The sequence below is a fragment of the Anomalospiza imberbis genome, chromosome 3 (assembly GCF_031753505.1).
Source record: "Anomalospiza imberbis isolate Cuckoo-Finch-1a 21T00152 chromosome 3, ASM3175350v1, whole genome shotgun sequence".
Lineage (NCBI taxonomy): Eukaryota > Metazoa > Chordata > Aves > Passeriformes > Viduidae > Anomalospiza > Anomalospiza imberbis.
In genome coordinates this window covers 53,442,697-53,462,050 of record NC_089683.1, presented here as the reverse complement: position 1 = coordinate 53,462,050, position 19,354 = coordinate 53,442,697, and the positions used below count along the sequence as shown (strand labels likewise).

General features: G+C 39.6%; 1 protein-coding gene across 1 annotated transcript in view; it reads right to left on the bottom strand.

Annotated features, from left to right (window-relative positions):
• RSPO3 (R-spondin 3) overlaps positions 1-19,354 on the bottom strand; it is a 58,779-nt gene that overhangs the window by 24,067 nt on the left and 15,358 nt on the right. The window contains exons 2-3 of the mRNA XM_068184396.1: positions 2,868-3,059; positions 1,197-1,343 (exon numbers count right to left, since the gene is read on the bottom strand). Coding sequence (XP_068040497.1) covers positions 1,197-1,343; positions 2,868-3,059 — 339 coding nt within the window. The remainder of the gene's footprint in view (positions 1-1,196; positions 1,344-2,867; positions 3,060-19,354) is intronic.

The following is a 19,354-nucleotide window of genomic DNA, read 5'->3' as shown; positions in this document are numbered from 1 at the left end:
AGCTGAGTCTACAGCAGTTGAAAACAGCCATCAAGAAACAAAAATGATCCCTTGAATTTTTCAAAGATGAAAGTCTTTGCTTGAAAATGAAACCATAAAAGCCTACACTACCACCTGAACTAATATATATTTGAGAAGGAAAATGCCAAACTACTGCACATTATTTTTATTCCTGCATTACTTCCCCTCCAAAATACTTGATGCCAGAGAGAGCTATGTGCATGATACTGTGGAGAAGATTTCCATCACTGCCAGACTGTGCCTAAGTGATCCATGGGTGCTGGTGGCTGAAGAGGTTACAGCTTGCCCTACAGCTCACAGCCCTCAGTCACCACAATTCACAGCCAGTGTACTATAATAAGCTGAACCCTGCCACAGCTTGAGTGTACCTGTGGAGGGGGATGATAACTGCAGCTGTTCACAGGCAAGCATATCACTTGTTCTTCTTTCATTTGGAGGGATGGGCGAGGGATGGAGCAGACAGTTAGGAGTGGTGACCTCCAAAATTGCCCTTGCGTGAATAATTGGAGCTTTTGAATCAGTGGCTCAAGATACAAAAGCAGGTCTCTTCTCCACAGCCAGTGAGTCACAATGACATCAATCTCACTCCTTCAGTGTCACTGACACCCTATTTAGTGTTTCATTTTAATCCTCATTTTCTGAAGTCAGGTGATTGTGCACATATACCATTTTGGAGATTGGAAGTTTTTTGGTGGGATGTTTCCTTAATGTGTTAGTTTCTAGCCTTCCCCTTTGAAAAGGTAAGCTTCAAAATGTTGTTGCATACATGCTTTGAAGGCTCAGGTGGTAAAAGGGAGCTAAAGTAAAGCCATTAGTATTTTTATCTTTTTTAAACTACATGTGGGATCTGACTCAGGGTTTTTGAAATTTTGATATTAGTGGCACTGCATAACACTATAACCAAGCAAGAGATGTATGTCTTGCTCAGAGCAGACCAAACAGGGCAATCCTCTGGCAGAATTGCCATCAGCATCAAGGTTGTGTTGGTGGGACACAACCAAGTTTGTGCCTCTTGTGAAGTGGCAGACTTGGGAAATACCTGAGTATTTTGTGCTGGGGAATGCATCTTGTTATGAAGAACATTTTCATTTCCCTGGTGTTGTAACTGATTATGCCTTCCTTGGATCCCACATCCCCTCTGAGAAAACGAGGCAGGACATGGGGAGCAGACTCACCGATGCTGGTGCACTCCATCGTGTGATTGTTGGCTTCCAGCCCATCAGGGCACTTTTCAAGGCACTTTCCACTGTATAAGTAAAACCCACTTTTACACTTTGTGCAGAAGTTTCTGGTGAAGCAGGTATCACAGTCAGCTTTACATTCTGAAATGCAAACAGTAAACAACAACATTGTTGCTCTTTGCTATGAACTGCCATGGGGTCTCTCACATACACCAGACTCACACAATTACAGCAATGTCAGACAATCCTCAAAGGAAGAACATTATGTTAGGTCTTCTTCCTGGCCAGTACACATGGTGAGGCCCGCCACATGTGACCCTGGCATGGGAGAGAATTTAGAAAGACTGGCCTGATGCTGAATAGCCTCACACTGATAATCTTCTTGGAGACCTATGCAAATGGCAGGCAGAGCAGAGCACATAAGAATAACACTGCTGCTTCTGCCCTACCCTGGCACCACATAGGTACTAATTAACCCCATGGGACACAAGTGCTGGGTCAGCTCCACACTCCTATCTCCTATCTCCAGGAGATAAAAAAAATTCATCTGTGAGAAAAAAAAATATGCCAGAATTTAGAATCTGCTTTGGAGTGGTTTTGATCAACATATCTTTTTTTTTTTTTTTTTCTTTAAATGGTTCCCTGATGTTCAATCAGATGTTCTGTAGTATTTAATGCATTCTCTATATGACTACCCAAATTGGCATTGCTGATATATTTCCCAGTTCTCTGAAATTTTTAAGAGAAATGTATAAAACCTTATGTATGACACGGCTCATGTTTGATATGCAAGGCCACACACTGCTAAAAAGTGAGCAAATACTTTGCAGTGTCAAGTTACTCTGTAAGACTTTACTATGGGGTCCATTCATTAAATAACATTTATTACCAGGTAAAAACTGGGAGAGTTTCTTGGCCATCGATCTTATGTTTTTATAGAACCTGTGGGATTAAAAATAGTGATTTCAACAACAAAAAGAAGAGTGAGGAGGATAATGTGGTCTTTTCCAGTTCAGTTATAGTTCAAAAATCCATAGTGGGGTCAAAATACTGAGTAGTATAGAGTTGGCTTCTCTGTCCCTCAGCCCAGAGACAACACAAACTGGTAAATTCCCCCAAATCAGGCTGAAACCTGGCCAGCTGAAGCCGGACCAGCTTCTACAGGCGTTCAGAGGACTACAGTGAGCATGAGACAATATAAAGAGACCAGGGCAAACCACATCTCCGAAGAATGCCACCTGCCACCTTATTTCCTTGTCACAGGGGTCAGGCAAGTAAGGGCAGTGGGTTAAACAGCTCCAGCCACCAAGATTCAGCATTCCTAAGTCTCCTCTCTCTCTTCAGAGCTGCCGGCATTCTCTTGCTTTTGGAGGGCAGTGCCTGGTGCCCATCAGTGCTTCCCCTTCACATGGGGATGTAGAGGAGGAGGAGGCCATCACCTGGGTTCTAGGCGGGTCATTCATGCAGAGCCAGGATCCCTGAGCTTTAGGCCATTTTGTGGTCTTTAACTTCTTTCTTGGGTTAATATTTACTGCACTACTGCAAAGAACTGAGCAAATAAGGACATGGCCTGTCAGTCTCCTCTGTTGACTTGACTCCTAAGGACACACAGCATTCAAGAGAGAACAAACAAATCCACGTGCTTCCCCTTTCCCCAGCACTTACTTGCACACTTATTAATGTCGGGATACCGTGTCCCATAGTATCCACTTGGACACGAGGAAAGACATACTCCAATCTGTTTCATGCCAATCCTCTCCAGAACAAAGAATAGCCTGGGCTTACATGACAGGCATCCGTTGTAGTCAGAGCATGTAGCACACCCTCCTTGGCAACCCTGGCTCACGTTAGGATGCACTGAGAAGAAAATAATTAAAAAAAAAAAAAAAACAACAAAACAAACTGTGAGAAAACAATACATTAAACAAGACCATGAAATAATGGTTCCTCTGCACTTGGAAAGGTGGACCATCCATCTCTCTGACAGCTCTTAAAGATTGCTTCATTTTTTCTTGTGTCTCTTATGACCTGACTTGTCATTTCAGACATTATTTCATCTGCATAAAAATGAGAAGCTCAGCTGACATTTTCACATCTTGCAGAAATAGCCAGCAGTAAATTATCTTTGAAATAAACTGTATGGAACAGCAGCATTCTAGAGAACATTCATTTTTTCTTTTCCTTATTTTCAGGGGCTTTTTCTGCCTTGTGTGCACTTGGCTCAGCAGATAAATTCATGTTCACTTATTCTTACTTTTCCTAGTTGGATGATTAAAAATTGATCTAGTGTATAATTTCCTTCATTGACTAAATGCCATTTTATTTGAGTTCTGCTGTGCAGGAATATGCTCTCGTAAGATCTGATGATACTTTGCCTTAAAAAAAAGACACAGGAGAGCCATCCTTCTCACCCTCCTTCTTTCCCTGGAATGTTCTCTCTGGCATGTTTTTAATCTCTAACAATTGCAACCTGATGTTTAGACTTAACTGTGGCATTTACTCTGCTCCAGTCTCAGCATGTTGCATAGGTAGGATTATATTTGCCTTTCAATTGAATTGTTCTAATTCTTCAGACAAGGAAAGCGAAATTTATTACGCTCACTGCCTAACTTCATTAGGGGCTTGGGGATAGCAGGAAAGAGGATGCTGTTGCAGATTATCTTTTCAGTAGCAGACATTAATCTGCTGTGTGATACAATGAAGTGTTTTACTTCTCAGTGGTAGAGAATAAAGCTTTGCATCCTCCTGTACTTTAGAAGTTGTTACCTACTTTTAATTCCTTCTTGCTTGCTTTCTTAAATAAACTGAAATTAAAAAAAATAATGGAGCATCAAGTAACACTAGACCCTGTGTCCCCTCTTTTTTTGGCCTTGTCTTGAATGAAAAAATGGACATTTTTAAAGTGCAAACTTTAATCTCTCAGCCTAACACATCTAGTTATATTTCTTATATAGAAGAAATATAGTCCTCATTTACATGTGTACCTTGTATTTTTAAATACTATTGGCTTCCTGTTCTGCCTTCTCCTCAGGCGGTGATAATTTTATATATATGCACATGCATGGTGTGATTGCCTATTTTAGTGTTTGATTTTATTTTGATCTGCAGATACTGCTAAATAGCTTGCACACACGATTAACTTGTCTTTTTCAACTCCTTTCTGTGGAGCCCATGGAGGCAGACCAGGACTCCATGTGAATCTATGGCTTGCATGTTGAGAGGCACCACTGCCTGCTGCTCAGGGCAGGGCTGCCTGGCAGGGAAGTTCAGGAACACCTCTGTGTTTTGTTCACTTACACTCTCAGCAGAAATGACATGTCCCATGAATGGGAAAAGCACTTTGCTGTGCTCTGAGGTTTCAGTGACAAGTCCTGCGATCTGAAGAATTCAAGTTCGCTCTTCCTCTTTCATTAATAAAATAAGGAATGAGGGTTATTTCTCTCAGTAGGGCTGGACATACATGAGATGTACAAACTTTGGCCTTGCTGTGCACAATTTCAGTAAGAATACAAGAACTCAATTCTCTGTGCACACTGAGACACTCATTTTGTAGCATAACCTAGAGGAAATTGTGTTTACAATGAGGACATGACACCACTATGAGAATAAATGACATTCAGAAGTGAGAAGTTGCAACCCCAATTCAGTTATCATTGTTGCTTTCACTAGACTCTCAAAATACAGAGTACTTAATAAATGTAACACTTTTTTTTTCTGAAAACTTTCCAAAGGCACAGAGCGTATTGATTTTGAAATTAAGAGCCTGGGAATTTTTTTTATTTTTAAAGTTAAGTAAATGAAAATGAAGTAAATCCTTGTCTCTCTCTCCTCTGTCTTGTGGTCCTTGTATGAAACTACTTTAAAAGGCAGATGCAGTAACGTGATCTAAGAAGCTGACATTATTTAAAAACTATCTGTGACTTTCCTTCATTAAGTCTGACAGTTGGATGAAAAAGCAGCTGAAGTACAAAATATTTGTCATCAAAGCTGCTGTGTAAAATATGGATGATCATTTTTGACGGGAAACATATTATGTGTGAGCACCTGTGACACATCATTATTAATAGATTCTCTTGACAGAGAAAACATTATGTGCAACTGCTCTGAGGTCAAGATGTGTGTGTGAGCTGAGACAGGCAATACTTTACTATTGAAATATGATAATTCTCTATAGCTAAGATCCATTACATGGCCAATTTCCATCTCCCCTTTAACTCCAGAAATACTAAGTATAAAATAAAATTTACTCCTAGCCATTTTCACAATTTCTGCCTCTTTGCATGCATTCCAGAAACATCTCATACAAATAACACAGCAACAAAGGAAAGCATAGTTCCAAATGAAGAATGTTATTGCTAGTGCTATGGAGCAAGGAATACGACAAAATATGAAAGTCGAGCTCCACTGATTTCATGTCATGTTATAACTAAATGTGTGAAGCAAAATAAGCTCCAGTTCTTGGAATTTCCTAAAGAAAAATATCACTGAAAAGTCAGAATTAACATTTTACATGAAGCACATGTTTTTTCTCTTAAAAACTATTAAAGATATATACTTTTTGATTGTCTCTTACTACATCTGACTTTTTTTTTTGAGTCTTGTATCTGTGTAATAAAATAGTTTTTCATTTGTCTTGCAATAAGGGTAGACCCTTATTCTGACCTAGGCAAGAATCAAAGCAGGGAGAGACAAGCCACATGCTCCAGAAACTGGCATTCTTTGAAAGCACTGGGCTTTTTCATTGAACATGGAAGAAAAGAAATTGTGGAGCAAAAATATTTGTGCCTTGAGAATGAGATAATGTGCTTGAAAATAGGCATCTCCAAGCTCCAGCTGGAGATCTTGCTCTTGTTACCCCTCAGCCTCCTCCCTTTCTGGTTCAGATCCAGATGCTTGCCATATCCTTGCAATGTATGGGCCAGTCCTTCCCCTGCTACAAAGGCTGGGTGGGATTGGAGGGATTCCAGAATCCATTTTATCTTCTGGGTACAAAACTGGCCCTTACTCTTCCTCTCTCATTGCAACAAATTGTTAGTACCTGCAGATCTCAAGTGCTTCACTAACTGCAACCATAACCCCAAGGAAGCAACCAGAAGTTTTATCTCTTTTTTCCCCCTGTATCAGACACTGAGATCAGAGTTTAAGAGATGTGCCCCAGGAAGCTGGAAACATAAACCCCATCTAGTGAAATCCAGTCATGGTACAACAGGTGTAAGCATTGCTTTGAATTTCTATACTAAGGTAAAGAGTAGAAATGGGTAAGTAATGTATATCCACCTTAACAAAAACTTTGAAGTGAAAAAGCAGGTGATAAAGCATGAGGAGAGCACAGACCACTCCTGTTAGCCACAAATTATAGATGTGGTAAGAGGGATGAAGAGAGATTCAGTGCCTTGGCAGAGCATCGAGCACTGTGGCCTTGTGGGTTAGACACTGGCTGCAGAACCAGGTGGTATGGAGTGTAGCATTGCAAATATGTCCAAGACATGCTCTTGCTAAATACACTTGCTTGAAACTACTTGGTATTTGGTGCAGCCTGCTCCATTACAAAGACAAAAAAAAAAATGAAATATAAAATATTCTCAAAAACTTTCAGAACTGACTCAATGGGGATGAAATATTCTATGCATGACCCTACTAACCATTGAGTGCTCCACCCTCTTGGATCCAAACACTTTTTGAGCACAGTGAAATAATAGACTCTCAGGGATGGAAAATGCAACATAGCAGTGAGCGAAGCAAATGGTGGGAGCACAGAGACCCACAGACAAGTTCTTTCTCAGCTCTTACACAAACATCAGCCAGAATGATACAAACTACTCAACTGCACATTCATGACTGACTATAGGTCCAAAATCTATCCCTTCTTTTTTCTTTTTGTAAAACCTAAATACTGGAGATTAGAGAAGACCCTAAATGAATGTTGAACTATTTTCATCTCCTGTCTGGCTTTAAGCTCTTTTTTTCCCAGAGGGCTCTTTTTGTGCAAGCCATTTGTCCAGATATTAATTTTAAGTCTCATTAGCAAATGAAATCTCAGAATATTTTCCAAAGACCTACTCTGGAAACAATGAGTCGTGGTCTTTATTAAAAGTAGAAAGTTAAGGATAAGGAGCTGAGTTTGAATTTGAACTTTTGTGGACAAGAAGCTAGATTTTGACCGTGCAGCAAATAAATTCTAAACCTTTGCAATGACATTTTTCAATCAGTTTTACTCCATGTATAGGTTAAAATTTATGGGATTAAAAAAAATGGAAATAAGAAAATGCAGGAGAAATCCAGCTGGGCATATGTTCTGACAGCCAGGGGAAAGCACAGGGTAGAAGAATATTCTTTGCCCATTTGCGACAGCTGAGGTGCACGGTCTCATCACCGCTCTCCAACAACAAGATATCCCTTTAGAGCTTTGCTCTTGAAATGGATGTGCTGGGCAAATGTAATCCATCCCTGCTGCTGCTCCTGATTTCTCAGGCTTGCGTGTTCTCACAGGAAATATTTTCACAGCAGAGCTGCTCTGGAATTCAGCCTTCCCAGCTGGGCTGCCCCTTGCTGGGAGAGCCAGACCCCACCTCAGCTTTTACCACCATGCAGCACCTACAAGGACATTAGCCCTTGTGTTGGTGGGGATTTGGGATGGGAAATCCCATGGGTTCTTGTGTCATTCAATTGCTCTGGGTGCTCATTCGCGTCCCTTTCTCTTTTCCTTACCTAGTGAGAAGCAGCTGCCTGTGGTGGTGGCCTGTAAACAATACTTCATGTAAAGCAGAGCTACTCTTAATCATGCAGACCGTCCTTTAGGCAAGCGCAAACAGCATTTGGCAGTCAGCTCTTCTAATGAGAAAGTCATTAAGGAATTCAGTTTGCAAACCACAGCGTATTTCCTCAGACTCTTTCTTGGACAGTGTCTCTTTGTGTGGAAATGCACTAGAGGTGGGACGCACAATGGTGGGGCAAAAAAGCTGAACTGTCGTGTAGGCAACAGGCAGTGCTGAGCAAGGACAAAGCCCAGGAGTGGTAGGACAGCCCTGGAAGAGCCAGTATGCATGGGCTTGATAAATTTGTATTATCAGTGCTAAATAGATTGCCAGCCTGGGCCAAGGTGAAACCTGAGTTCAGTCTTGCAGGCTAAGCTCTACTTGATCATTGGGCCTTAAATCACCTGCAGGGAGGCAAGGGACTGGATGTGCAGTGATAGGGGAGCAGCTGGGGAAGATAATCCTGTACATGGCAATTACTACGCTGGATTGGCAATAATTTTTCTGGGATGCAACAGAATCGGTGGTGATAGCTGAGGAATGTGGACTCGCTGTTCAGCCTCCTCTGGATCTACAGGAATCTGAGACACCCGCAAAAGAGGCAAAGAGGAAAAATTAGTCTAAAAGTCAACTGTTAAGGCTTAATGTCTTCTGCTTCTCTTTGTGATTTGATCTTCACAAATATTTTAGGACTTCTTTCTGAGAGGGTGGTAACTCCTCCAGAGATTTGCCTGACTTCTATTCTACTTCAGAGTATTGCTGCCTTCTGATATAAAACGCGTAGCAAAGAGGATTCCCGAGTGTTTTCCCGAGTGTTTTGAAGGGAAAAGATCTTATGCGAAACAAAAAAAAATTGCCAAACATCCCCCTGGCTTGACAATATTTTTCTCTTCAAGAGGCACTTCACTTCTGAGGGAAAGAAATCAATCTATTTTACTCACCAAATGTCAAGAGTTCTGAAAAGCAACAGAAACATGAGTATGGGACTGTTCCACAGTCTCAGGGAGTATCCATAACTGTTTTGTAGTGGTGTCTATGAGCAAGGAGGCCCTTGGCCCAAATGGCCAAGACCTCACTGGGGATTGCCTCATCATTATTAAACACATGTCTGGCAGAGTGATCCTGAAAATTAAGTATACTGGCAGCCAGAACACATTTCTCCTGAATTCGGTTAGAAAGAGCATCAACAGGCTGAAAAATCTCACCAGGGGTGCAGAGTTTTATGCAGTCTCCTAGCATCTCCAGCACAACAGAAATCAGCCACAACAACCACAAATGGCTCCTTGTCATTCCAGAGAGTTTTGTAAATAAACTGAAAAATTCTTAAATTATTTTCATGGAAAGAGAAGGGAAATTGGCACTTTTTTTTCCCACATACTATGGAGTACCACCAACCTTCAAGGATCCAGGAAGTTTAGTGTAGGAACCAAACAGGATCTCTGAGAAAATTACCTTAAACAACCTGATAGTGATGGTGATGGTGAAGGTAATACTTTCTCACATCAAGTTCTAAATCCTGTAAGCAACTACAGATATTACTTTTAGAGTCAGCTGTAGTCAAGACTATACGTTATGAATTTTTTCTAAAATGTAAACTCAATTACATAATCTCTGTCTTATTGTCTAGATAAAAAAAAGCTGTTCTAGAAGGGTGAGTATGTGATCTATTAAAAGTAGTAACCTAGTAATTGTAGTAACCTAATAATTCTATAACCAGCTGTGTTTTGATAGTTGTCAGATTCAGCTACTTGTAAATAAAGCATCTGTGCTCAGATTAAAAAGAAGGTGTGACTTTTGGAAAGAGATTATATTTTATGTACATATAGACAGTATTTTAATACTCTAGCCCTGCAAGTTGCTGTCATGAAGATCCCCAGCTGATTTTATACTGTTCATATGGACACAGAGCTCTAAAAACAAAGTTGTCAACATCACTGTGACTTCCCTGACTCTCCATTCTCTTTCCTACAAGAGATGCAAGCTTCTACTGAGTAAAGAAGCAAAAATGTAAAGGCTCATTCTTTGAAACGTGTGGTCTTTCTGCTTGATGGTAACTTTCCATCTCCCATTTTTGTGTTTCTAACAAAGGCTGTGAATGCTTAGGCTATCCCAGTGGCAGCAGAGGCTGTAACCACCACACCCCATTTGCTTCTACTGTTTTGTTCTCTTAACATACTGGAGACTTTGTTGCATATTACACAGATGTTCGTGTATTTCCAATCTGTATAAGGATCACTCAGCTCATACTGTCAACATTACACAACTACAGTAGCATTTGCAAGTTTCTCGTTTCCCAGAGTCTTTTGAGACCAGATACTTTCTCTCAAAGTTTTGTTTCAGAAACCACAGAAAGAACAGCAGGATGTAACAGATTTTACTTTCCATGCTGGGGACTAGGGAGAAGGGTTTAGACAGCAAAAGCCTGTAATCCCATGTCGAAACTATGATTTTCTACTACCATGTTTACAGCATTAAAAATTAATAAGCCAGACAGCAAGCCAGCCCACTGCCTTGGCGATGCTCAGATGTGCCTTTGGTCAATTACTTAATATCCTCTTGATTTAATGTATTTTCCTAAGTGGAACTGATCAAAAGTTTGTACCAAATGAAATGATTTCTTTCTGTGTAATGATTAAATTTATACCATACTGAAGCTAACTGGAAGCCCCAAATATGTTGCTTGCAGTGGAACTGTTCTGGACTGACGCCTGCAAATATTGAAATGGAACATGTCTCTTTAAATTCAAGACTTACATCAAGATTTCACATCATAGTATAGGTATTAAGGAGTATCACAGTGCTAGAAATTCTCTAAAAATTGTGTTCTACAACTTGTAACAAGGAAAAACTCTGATCTCACATTTTCATGAAGGAAAAAGGCTAACTTCTCCAGGATAACTGGACCGTACATCTGCCAGTGACACAAAATACTGTTCAGAATTCCAAGTTGAAATTAATGATTAAAATAGTGCTGTGTAGTGACACTCAGCAAATGGTGATCCAACTGTTTTCACCTTTCCCTTATGTCACTGGGACTCATGCTAGTCTAAAAGAGAAAGAAGTCAAACGTTTATGACTGCAAAACATGAACAGTATGATGTGAAATCAGATTAAACTCTGGTGGAAAACAGACAAGAGTCATCATCACCAGTCAGCTTGGACTCACTGACAAACGTCCTGGGCCCCTAAAGTCAATGGTAAAACTTCTGTGAAGAAAACAGGGTGATGATAATTTGTTAATCAACATTAGCATAGTCCATGGTTTGGAGCATAGTTATCTGATTTTTAGAGGGCAGTGTGATTGGATGGCCTGTTTAGACTGGAATTAAGTAATAGGATTAGTGAGATTTAAATAGGCATTCGAATCCTGAGAAACTGACTCAGTTCAACAGCTCTGTGTGCCTGGATTTTCTAGTGAAGTAACTATGAATGGCACGTAGTTAGGGCTTGCTTTATCACCCCTTCTGCATGCTGCCCTCCCTTTGAAGTCTGAGACTTTCCCTCCCAACCAGCTTCACTGCCGCACACACTGACCCACATGAAAGAAATTTAGCGCTCACACCGAGCATCGTTCACTTCTCCAAAACCATAATGCATCTGACATCACTGCAGTGACACACAGCAGGCAGTTTACTGTTGAGCTACAGCTGTGCTACAAAGTATTTGAGCTGAATTATTGGGGTGCTGGTGACAAAATCAAGGCTATCATCATTTTTGTGCTAAAGCAGAGAAACTGTTCATTTTCTTTGTGGTGGTACACCACTAATTCCCTGAGGGCTTGCACACCAATCAGGTCAGTTGATTGGAAGAGAAAATGAATTAAAATTAATTAAAATTTCTGTTTAGTTTTTTGTTTTGGTTTTTGGTTTGTTTATTTTTTAAATTAATGTAACATCTATAATAGTACGTCTGTTATCCCAAACCCAATTAACAATATAACACTGACACATCAAATCTTGTCAAAATATTTGACAAATATTTCTATTTTTGAAGAGTGTCATATTCTCATGGAATTTTATTCAATTAATAATTGTCTGAGTGGCTCTAATTTTAAATAGCAATAGCAACATTGTAAAGGTGATAAAAGATTATAAGATACAGAATTTCAATTTAAAAGCAAAAAGGAATTCTACAGTAAAAAAAATAAACTGAGGCCACCTATTGACAATAATAGGTAAAGAAAAACAAAACCTGATAGCCCAATAATAATATATAAAATCGCAATTAAATAGCTGGGAAACTTTGGGTTAGTGTTATGAGTCTTATTAAACATTTTATAGTAAGAGCTGAAAAGTCAATGGTTTTGAAGCCATTTTAATGTTTGTGTACAATAGCAAAAAGATATGAAAAAAAGTCTAATTTATCTTTAAAATTTGTCTCTAGCCTAAATGGAAAAAACCCCTCACATTTGGAAAGATTAATGGGCAAACTATGAACTATAAATTTAAAGGATGACTTTTTTATTTGTCTAATATATTGTGTAATATCACTGATGTACATCGAAAGTGACATCTGACACATTTTATGCACAATTGAAGAAGTGGTCGTAAAAATATACTTTTCTTGAAGTATTTCATTGCTAACAATGGTAAGAGTCACATCATTTAGGCTGGCTCAGAGCAGCATCCTGAGGATGCATGTTTAATCTTGCTCTGCACGTTCAAGTACAAATTTGTAAGACACATCTTCCTAACAAAGCTCTCACACAAGAAAATTATCCATTTACTATTTTGTGGCCTAAGAGAGCTGCTTTTTCAGGTGCAGGATGCCTTAACCAGCTTGCAAAATATCCTTAGCACTTGGCAGCATGCTCTGTTGAAGAATATTTTTCTAATAACTCCAGTAATGAGGAAGAGAGGACTGTTCCATTCTGTTCTGTCAAGCTGTAACTGAATTAAGTCAAGCTGATGCAGAATGAATGATAGAAATAGAACCCATTATTGCAAATAGAACTGCCTAATTTAAGTTTTACCAACAATTAGTTAGGCTTCAGTGAAAACTCAACATCCCCATGATATTAGAAAAACATGAAATCACAGCGGTTATTTTTAAAGTATCCAACATGATGAATATTTGGCAACTCATCTGGTGGCTAGTGGCTTGCCACCACGTTGGGCTGTCATGAGACAGGGCTCGGATGTGAGATGACCGCAACAACACCACTCATAATGCTGGGCTGCTGCAGAAAAACTGAGCTAAAAAATTACACAAGCGGTTGCCAAATTGGAATAAGTGAAACGAAAGACTGAACTGTGCCCTAGAAGGAAAATATCCCCCTTGACTGGCTTTTTGACCTCCTGGACTTGCACGAAGAAAGTCAAGCCATTTGTCTCACAGAGCAAACTGCTACCCCAAGTGCCCAAAAAGCATATGCTCCTGGTGGCAGCAATCGAAATTATCCATGAAGGGATCCAGGTCTGAGGTAGAATAATGGACCTAGTTATCAGCTTGTAATCAGTAGACCACCAGAGCTCTGCATGATACTAGAAATCAGCAAAAAATATTGTGATTATGTCAGTACTACACCTCCAAAGCAAAAATATACGCAGTCCAGCACACATGAAAAAGAACCCATGTGGGAAAAGGTAAAAGGTATAGGTTAACTTTCAGCATCTGGTTACTTTGTCTTTCCCTAAGAATACTGCTGAGTTATGTGCCTTTGAAGAAAGTTAGGGGTTCTTAGGTTTAAAGGTTGATAAAGTTGGCTGGTTAAGGTCCCTTTCTAGCATTGTAAAGTACCAGAATCTACATTTTCAAATCCAGGGCCTCCAGTGAGACAACTAATCTCCTGCTTCATTCCTGTGTATATACCCTCATTTTCAGAATGGCTGCAGAAGATGCAGTGGTCAGAGGTCTGAAATTGAAGCTATTTATTCAGGAGTCCAATCAAAGAATTACTATTACACTTCTAGAGCCAAACTTGGAAATTTTGGCTTTATCATCTTTGAGCTTCAATTTTTTCATCTGCAAAGGAGAAATGATACTTATCTCTTAGGATTGTGAGGTGTTTAATTCATGGATATTTACAATATGTCCTCAGCTTTGGCTGAAACTTCTGGCTTCTTTGCAAGCTTCAAGCAAGCCTTCATGCGAGAGTCTGTTTCTGGCACCACATTAAACCTTGCTTTATAGAGGGTTCTCTCATATACATCAGATTGTTATGGGCACAAGTATTGAGTCATGGGTGCAAGTGTGGTAACAATTTATTGTAGTTATTCACACAACATTTCCATGCACAGATTTCAAAGGCAGACTGAGACAAGTTGAGAAGCCAATTCTTTTAACTTTCTGATTTCTGCTCTGTGACTGACGAGATTAGATTATTGGAAAACATGCTATTAGCACTGGCTTGCAGCCAAAGGGTCTGCTACGGATTCTGCAAGGGGTGCTGTACTCACTATAAATTAAGAAAAAGAGCTGGGTAAGTTACTCCAGCGAGGAATGTTCCCTTTGGGAATTCTCCACAGCAAACGAGAGCTGTGGTTGGTGAGCAAAGAGCAACAGGGAGAAGAAAAATAACAAAAAAGGTCAGAAATTTCAGGGAAATAAAAGGCTCTTTTTCTCCTCTACACTGAGCACTAAGTTAACAAACTTTATGTTTCTTGATCCCTTTTATGCTACTTTCTGCCTACCCAGACCAAATTGGGAAAAGAACCCCATTCAATTACCATGTAAGCCCATGATTAAATTCCTCCCCATTTAAAAAAGTACATCAGCATATGCTTACCTACATGCATATGTTACAGACCCCTTGACTTCAGTTAGACTTGAATACCTGATTAAAATTAAGGACTCATTCTTGAATGGAGGCTCTTGTGCTTGGAGCAGACACTTATCGTAGGCAAAAGACTAACTCCTAACATACTAACTTTGAAAATAATGCCTTGAACTTCTCAGTCATTAACTAATTCAAACTTAAACATTTCTAATTTTTAGCTTCTCAATAGTTTTGGGTAATTTTGTATTGGTAAAAAAAAATTTAAAATTTTCAACATAACAACCATGTTTTCATGGTGCCTCAGAGAGCAAAACCATTATTCATTTCTCCTTATTTTTAGAAGATTGGAAAAAAATTCTCTTCCCTAATACTGCAGAGAAAAGCATAGCTATGTGAATTCAAAAGACTTATGAAAGAATTCTAGCAATACTTTATTAACTTTTTAAAATTAATGTTCATGCATTTTAAATCATTGCCATTATATTTGGGAGTAAGATTCCTACAGTGCTTGGAGTCAGCAGTCGTGTTCCTTTGTGTCTCAGCAAGAGATTCAACAAAGATAATAATTTCAGTGCTTTTTTAATATAAAAGTGTTCAACTTTTAGATTACTAAGTAGTTTTATAAGGGGCTGCTAAGCTATATCCTCACAGGAAGGCAAACAGATTGCTTTGATTTCAGTAAGACTCAAACCAGTGTCCTATAAATGGAGAGAGTCAAAGCCTGTTCATTAATCTCTAAAGTATCTTTTTCAGCTTAAATCTGCTGTTTGCCTTATAATACTTTCCATACCAACATCATATGTAACACTCCATATGGAAAAAAGCCAGTACCACAACGGTGTTCTCACAGAAAATTAGAAAGAGGTGTTCAAAGGCAAGCTAAATAAAAAGGAGGCCAAATGATCAGGGAAAACATTTACTAAGTTTATCATGTACATGGGAAAAAGGGAATAAGTATAATTAATGCAAACTATTGCGATTTCAACCATCCTTAAAACCCCTGAGAAAATTACATAATCACATAGCAACAGCATCAGTAAGACTCCAAATATATGTGCAGTTCTGTAGGACTTTTCACCCTGTGGTCCTCAAAGCACTTTACAGCAGTCAAATGAGATGCAGCTCCATGCTGTAAGTAAATGCTTTAGGGGCCATATTACCTTTAACAACACATGTTTGGAGAAGAATGGGAAATTCACTGCCTGTCTGTTGGCTGCTATAACCAGTCTGAACTGAGACATTTGGGGAACGTCTTGTGTTGAAGCTGTGACTCTTGCCAACAAATCCAGATTGGTTGCCATTGGTCTTACTCTGCTTTGTATTGCAAGGAGGCGGCACGGCCATCCCAAAGCCCATGCTAAAGCAATAGTTCAGTACCAGGGATTAAGAAGGGACAATGCATCACCTCACTGCTACTTTTCCACCTATGAAGATCTCTAAGCTTTGAAGGGTTTTGTTGCTTCATAAGGCTTGAGAGCTGCTGGTGGCAGGCAGGGCACGGCAATGAGGGAAATTGGGAAGTCATCATGTCTTCACTTCCAGCAGGAACAGTTTCTTGGTCACAACATAGGGACAGCACTGTGTTAGACCCTGCCCCAATTCTCCCATAACAATTTTGTAAGCAAAGAACAAGTACATGAATATTTGTCACCAAAAGGCTTTCACTGGCATAGAACAGGGCTGAGCTCAGACATGCTAAGGCCTCAGTCAAGCCTGCTCTTAGGGATTAAAAAAAGCAGACTAAAATCTGCAACTAGCTTAGGGGACTGTTTTCTCCAAAATCAGCCTTGTCTGTGCACACTTCACAACAGCAGTTCTTTGTTTAGGCAGTAAAAAAAAAAAAAAAGGCAGTCTGAAACAAAGCATTGCCCCTAAAATACCTATGCTATAATGATATCTACCACTGGAAGTAAAGATATACCCAATCAATGGTTGGAAATAGGCATCAGTGAGACTGCATTAATTAAAACAAAATTCAGAAAGCCTTGGTAGGTAAAATCATTGCAGCAGTCTCAGGGAGGCAGTATAATCTCAGTCACATGTATGTTTCAAATCAGAGGTGAGATATCTGTTAAAAAGCATGCTGTAGCTCAGCCATAAATTATTGTGCCTGGGAAAGGAATCATTGAGTGGATCCAACAGTTTATGCTGAGTACCTTATTACATCCCTTGCTGTTGTGCCCCTGTCTAGTGGCACCTGCTGGCAAGATAGCATTTTGTTAGTATTTTGCATTATGATGGTATCAGCAATATCACAGTTTTCTTACTCACAGTGGGTTGTGTTATGCTTATCAATCTAATTCTAACATTTTTTTAAAAAAGACAACAAAATAATAGTAGATAAAAGCAAATAAAAGTGCCATGTTTCTAATATAAGGTGATGATCCAATGTTTTCCTTTTGATTTGAGAACTAGTTTTTTCACAGGAGATTTCAGAAATTAAATAAACTTTAATTTCCTTATTACAAACTCCACATTGTTGCCTTATGAAGAAAATTGGAATTTTATGTCTAGTAAGGTTTCTATGTAGCATATCTGCTGAATGAGGCATCAGCGTAAGCAAACAGATGGTAGGAGACTTGTTGATTTTACCATTATGTATTTGTGCAGGATGGAGAATGGGAGAATATCAAGAAAGTATCCTTTTAATTTCATATCATTTTCTCTAGTTTTGTCTTAGCCACTTGTCTAATCCACTAGCTTACGAATGTTCCTGTTTCTTGAAGACACCACTGAATCTTCCCCCCTTCAGCTTTTCTAGAGCATGGGTCTGCTTGGCCTTCTGAAACTCCTATATATGCACACATGGAGGTACAGAAGAAAATAAATTGCCTTACATGCTAACTTCTTCCCTGCTGTGACACAGAAGCCACCAACTCTGTAAGTCACCATGATCAGAGATAGGAGTAGCCACCAAGTAAGCACATTCCTGCTCAGTAGCTCATGCCCAACCCTCCCAGCTGTCCAGGTTCCTTTTATTGATTTCTCCAGCTAAGATCTAAAGTCACTTATAGAAAATCATGAGGAATTGTGAAAGGCTGGATATGACTATGAAACTGAGTTGAAAGAATGAGCACAGATTGATGTCTAGGATAACCCGGACACATTATCCAGACATTTTATTTAAGGTAAGGGTATAAGAAATGGGAAGGAGGCTAGTAGCTTCAAAAACTAGATGCGATGCTAAGAGGTCTGCCTTACATGCATTATTTGTGAGTACCAGACATTTCCACCCTGGGAAAGCATCATAAGTGTTCCGGATAAGCTCCAGGCCTTTTTCCTGCAGGACTTAACCTGTTCAAGGTGGACACTGGAGTCAAATGTTGTATCAAATTTTTACCCCTTCTGTATTGGAACTAGCACACTCTACTCACTGATCACTGGCAATAAATAGAGTCATTAAAATTTTAAAAATCTGTATGATAGAAAAGTCTGCTATAGTATGCCCTTGCATAGACATATATCTGCTGTTCACTGTGTTCCTAGAATAAAATTTATTTCTTTAAGCAAACAAGTGGGCTAACATGTAGATGTGTTTATACTTCTTCATTAATCTCAGTTGGTTGCAAAAGCAGCATTTTTTATTCTCAAAATTATGTCCACTGGAAAGAGACCTCTGCTAGAATTACTTCTTAAGTATTTCATCATAAGATCCAGAACAGTGTGAGTGTTCATCCTTTCTCAGCCCCTAATATCCTACTGCACAGGGAACATTTAAGATACTGCACAAACAGGATAATTTTGGAATACAATAAGAGATTAAAAAATCCACCAGACCAGTGCTTATCTTTTCCCCTGTAGCACATGACAATTCTTGATACACTTTGAGGTGGAAGGGGACTTGGTGGTTTGGGGAGTTTTGGGGGTTTTTTGTTTGTTTATTTGGTTTTGTTTTGTTTTGTAGGTTGTTTTTTGGTTTTTTTTTTTGAGGGGACGTTATATTTTTGGGGCAGACCAGAGAAGAGCAAACATGTCTTAACAGAGACTCTGAGTACTCTTGTGGCTTTATACGGATCATTTAAAATACATTGGTCAGGGTAGCACACTCTGCTTGTTGCTGTCTGGAAGATTTGCAGGCATGGTATACACTATACAGAATGCTGTCTCTGTGCTGATATTTGTAATGATAACACACTGACGCTCAAATTACACTGTGTTCTGGCTGCTGCCTTCTGTCTTGCCCTTTCTTACAAGCAGCCTAGAAGTAGGACTTTCATATGCATTTGTAAAGAGTCTATAGCTGCAAACATTAATAAGAGCTATCATTTAGGAGCAGTTACTTACACTTTGTTTAATCTCTAATGGATTCTTCTAAATATTTACAATAGAACAGTTGTCAGACCAAATGCTGGACATTATTGGCAGCTTCCCAGCAGCCAAAAAGGAAAGAAAAGAAGAGAGGAGAGGAGAGGAGAGGAGAGGAGAGGAGAGGAGAGGAGAGGAGAGGAGAGGAGAGGAGAGGAGAGGAGAGGAGAGGAGAGGAGAGGAGAGGAGAGGAGAGGAGAGGAGAGGAGAGGAGAGGAGAGGAGAGGAGAGGAGAGGAGAGGAGAGGAGAGGAGAGGAGAGGAGAGGAGAGGAGAGGAGAGGAGAGGAGAGGAGAGGAGAGGAGAGGAGAGGAGAGGAGAGGAGAGGAGAGGAGAGGACTTACAGGTTCTGCATTGAGTAGCTTGGTGGCACTG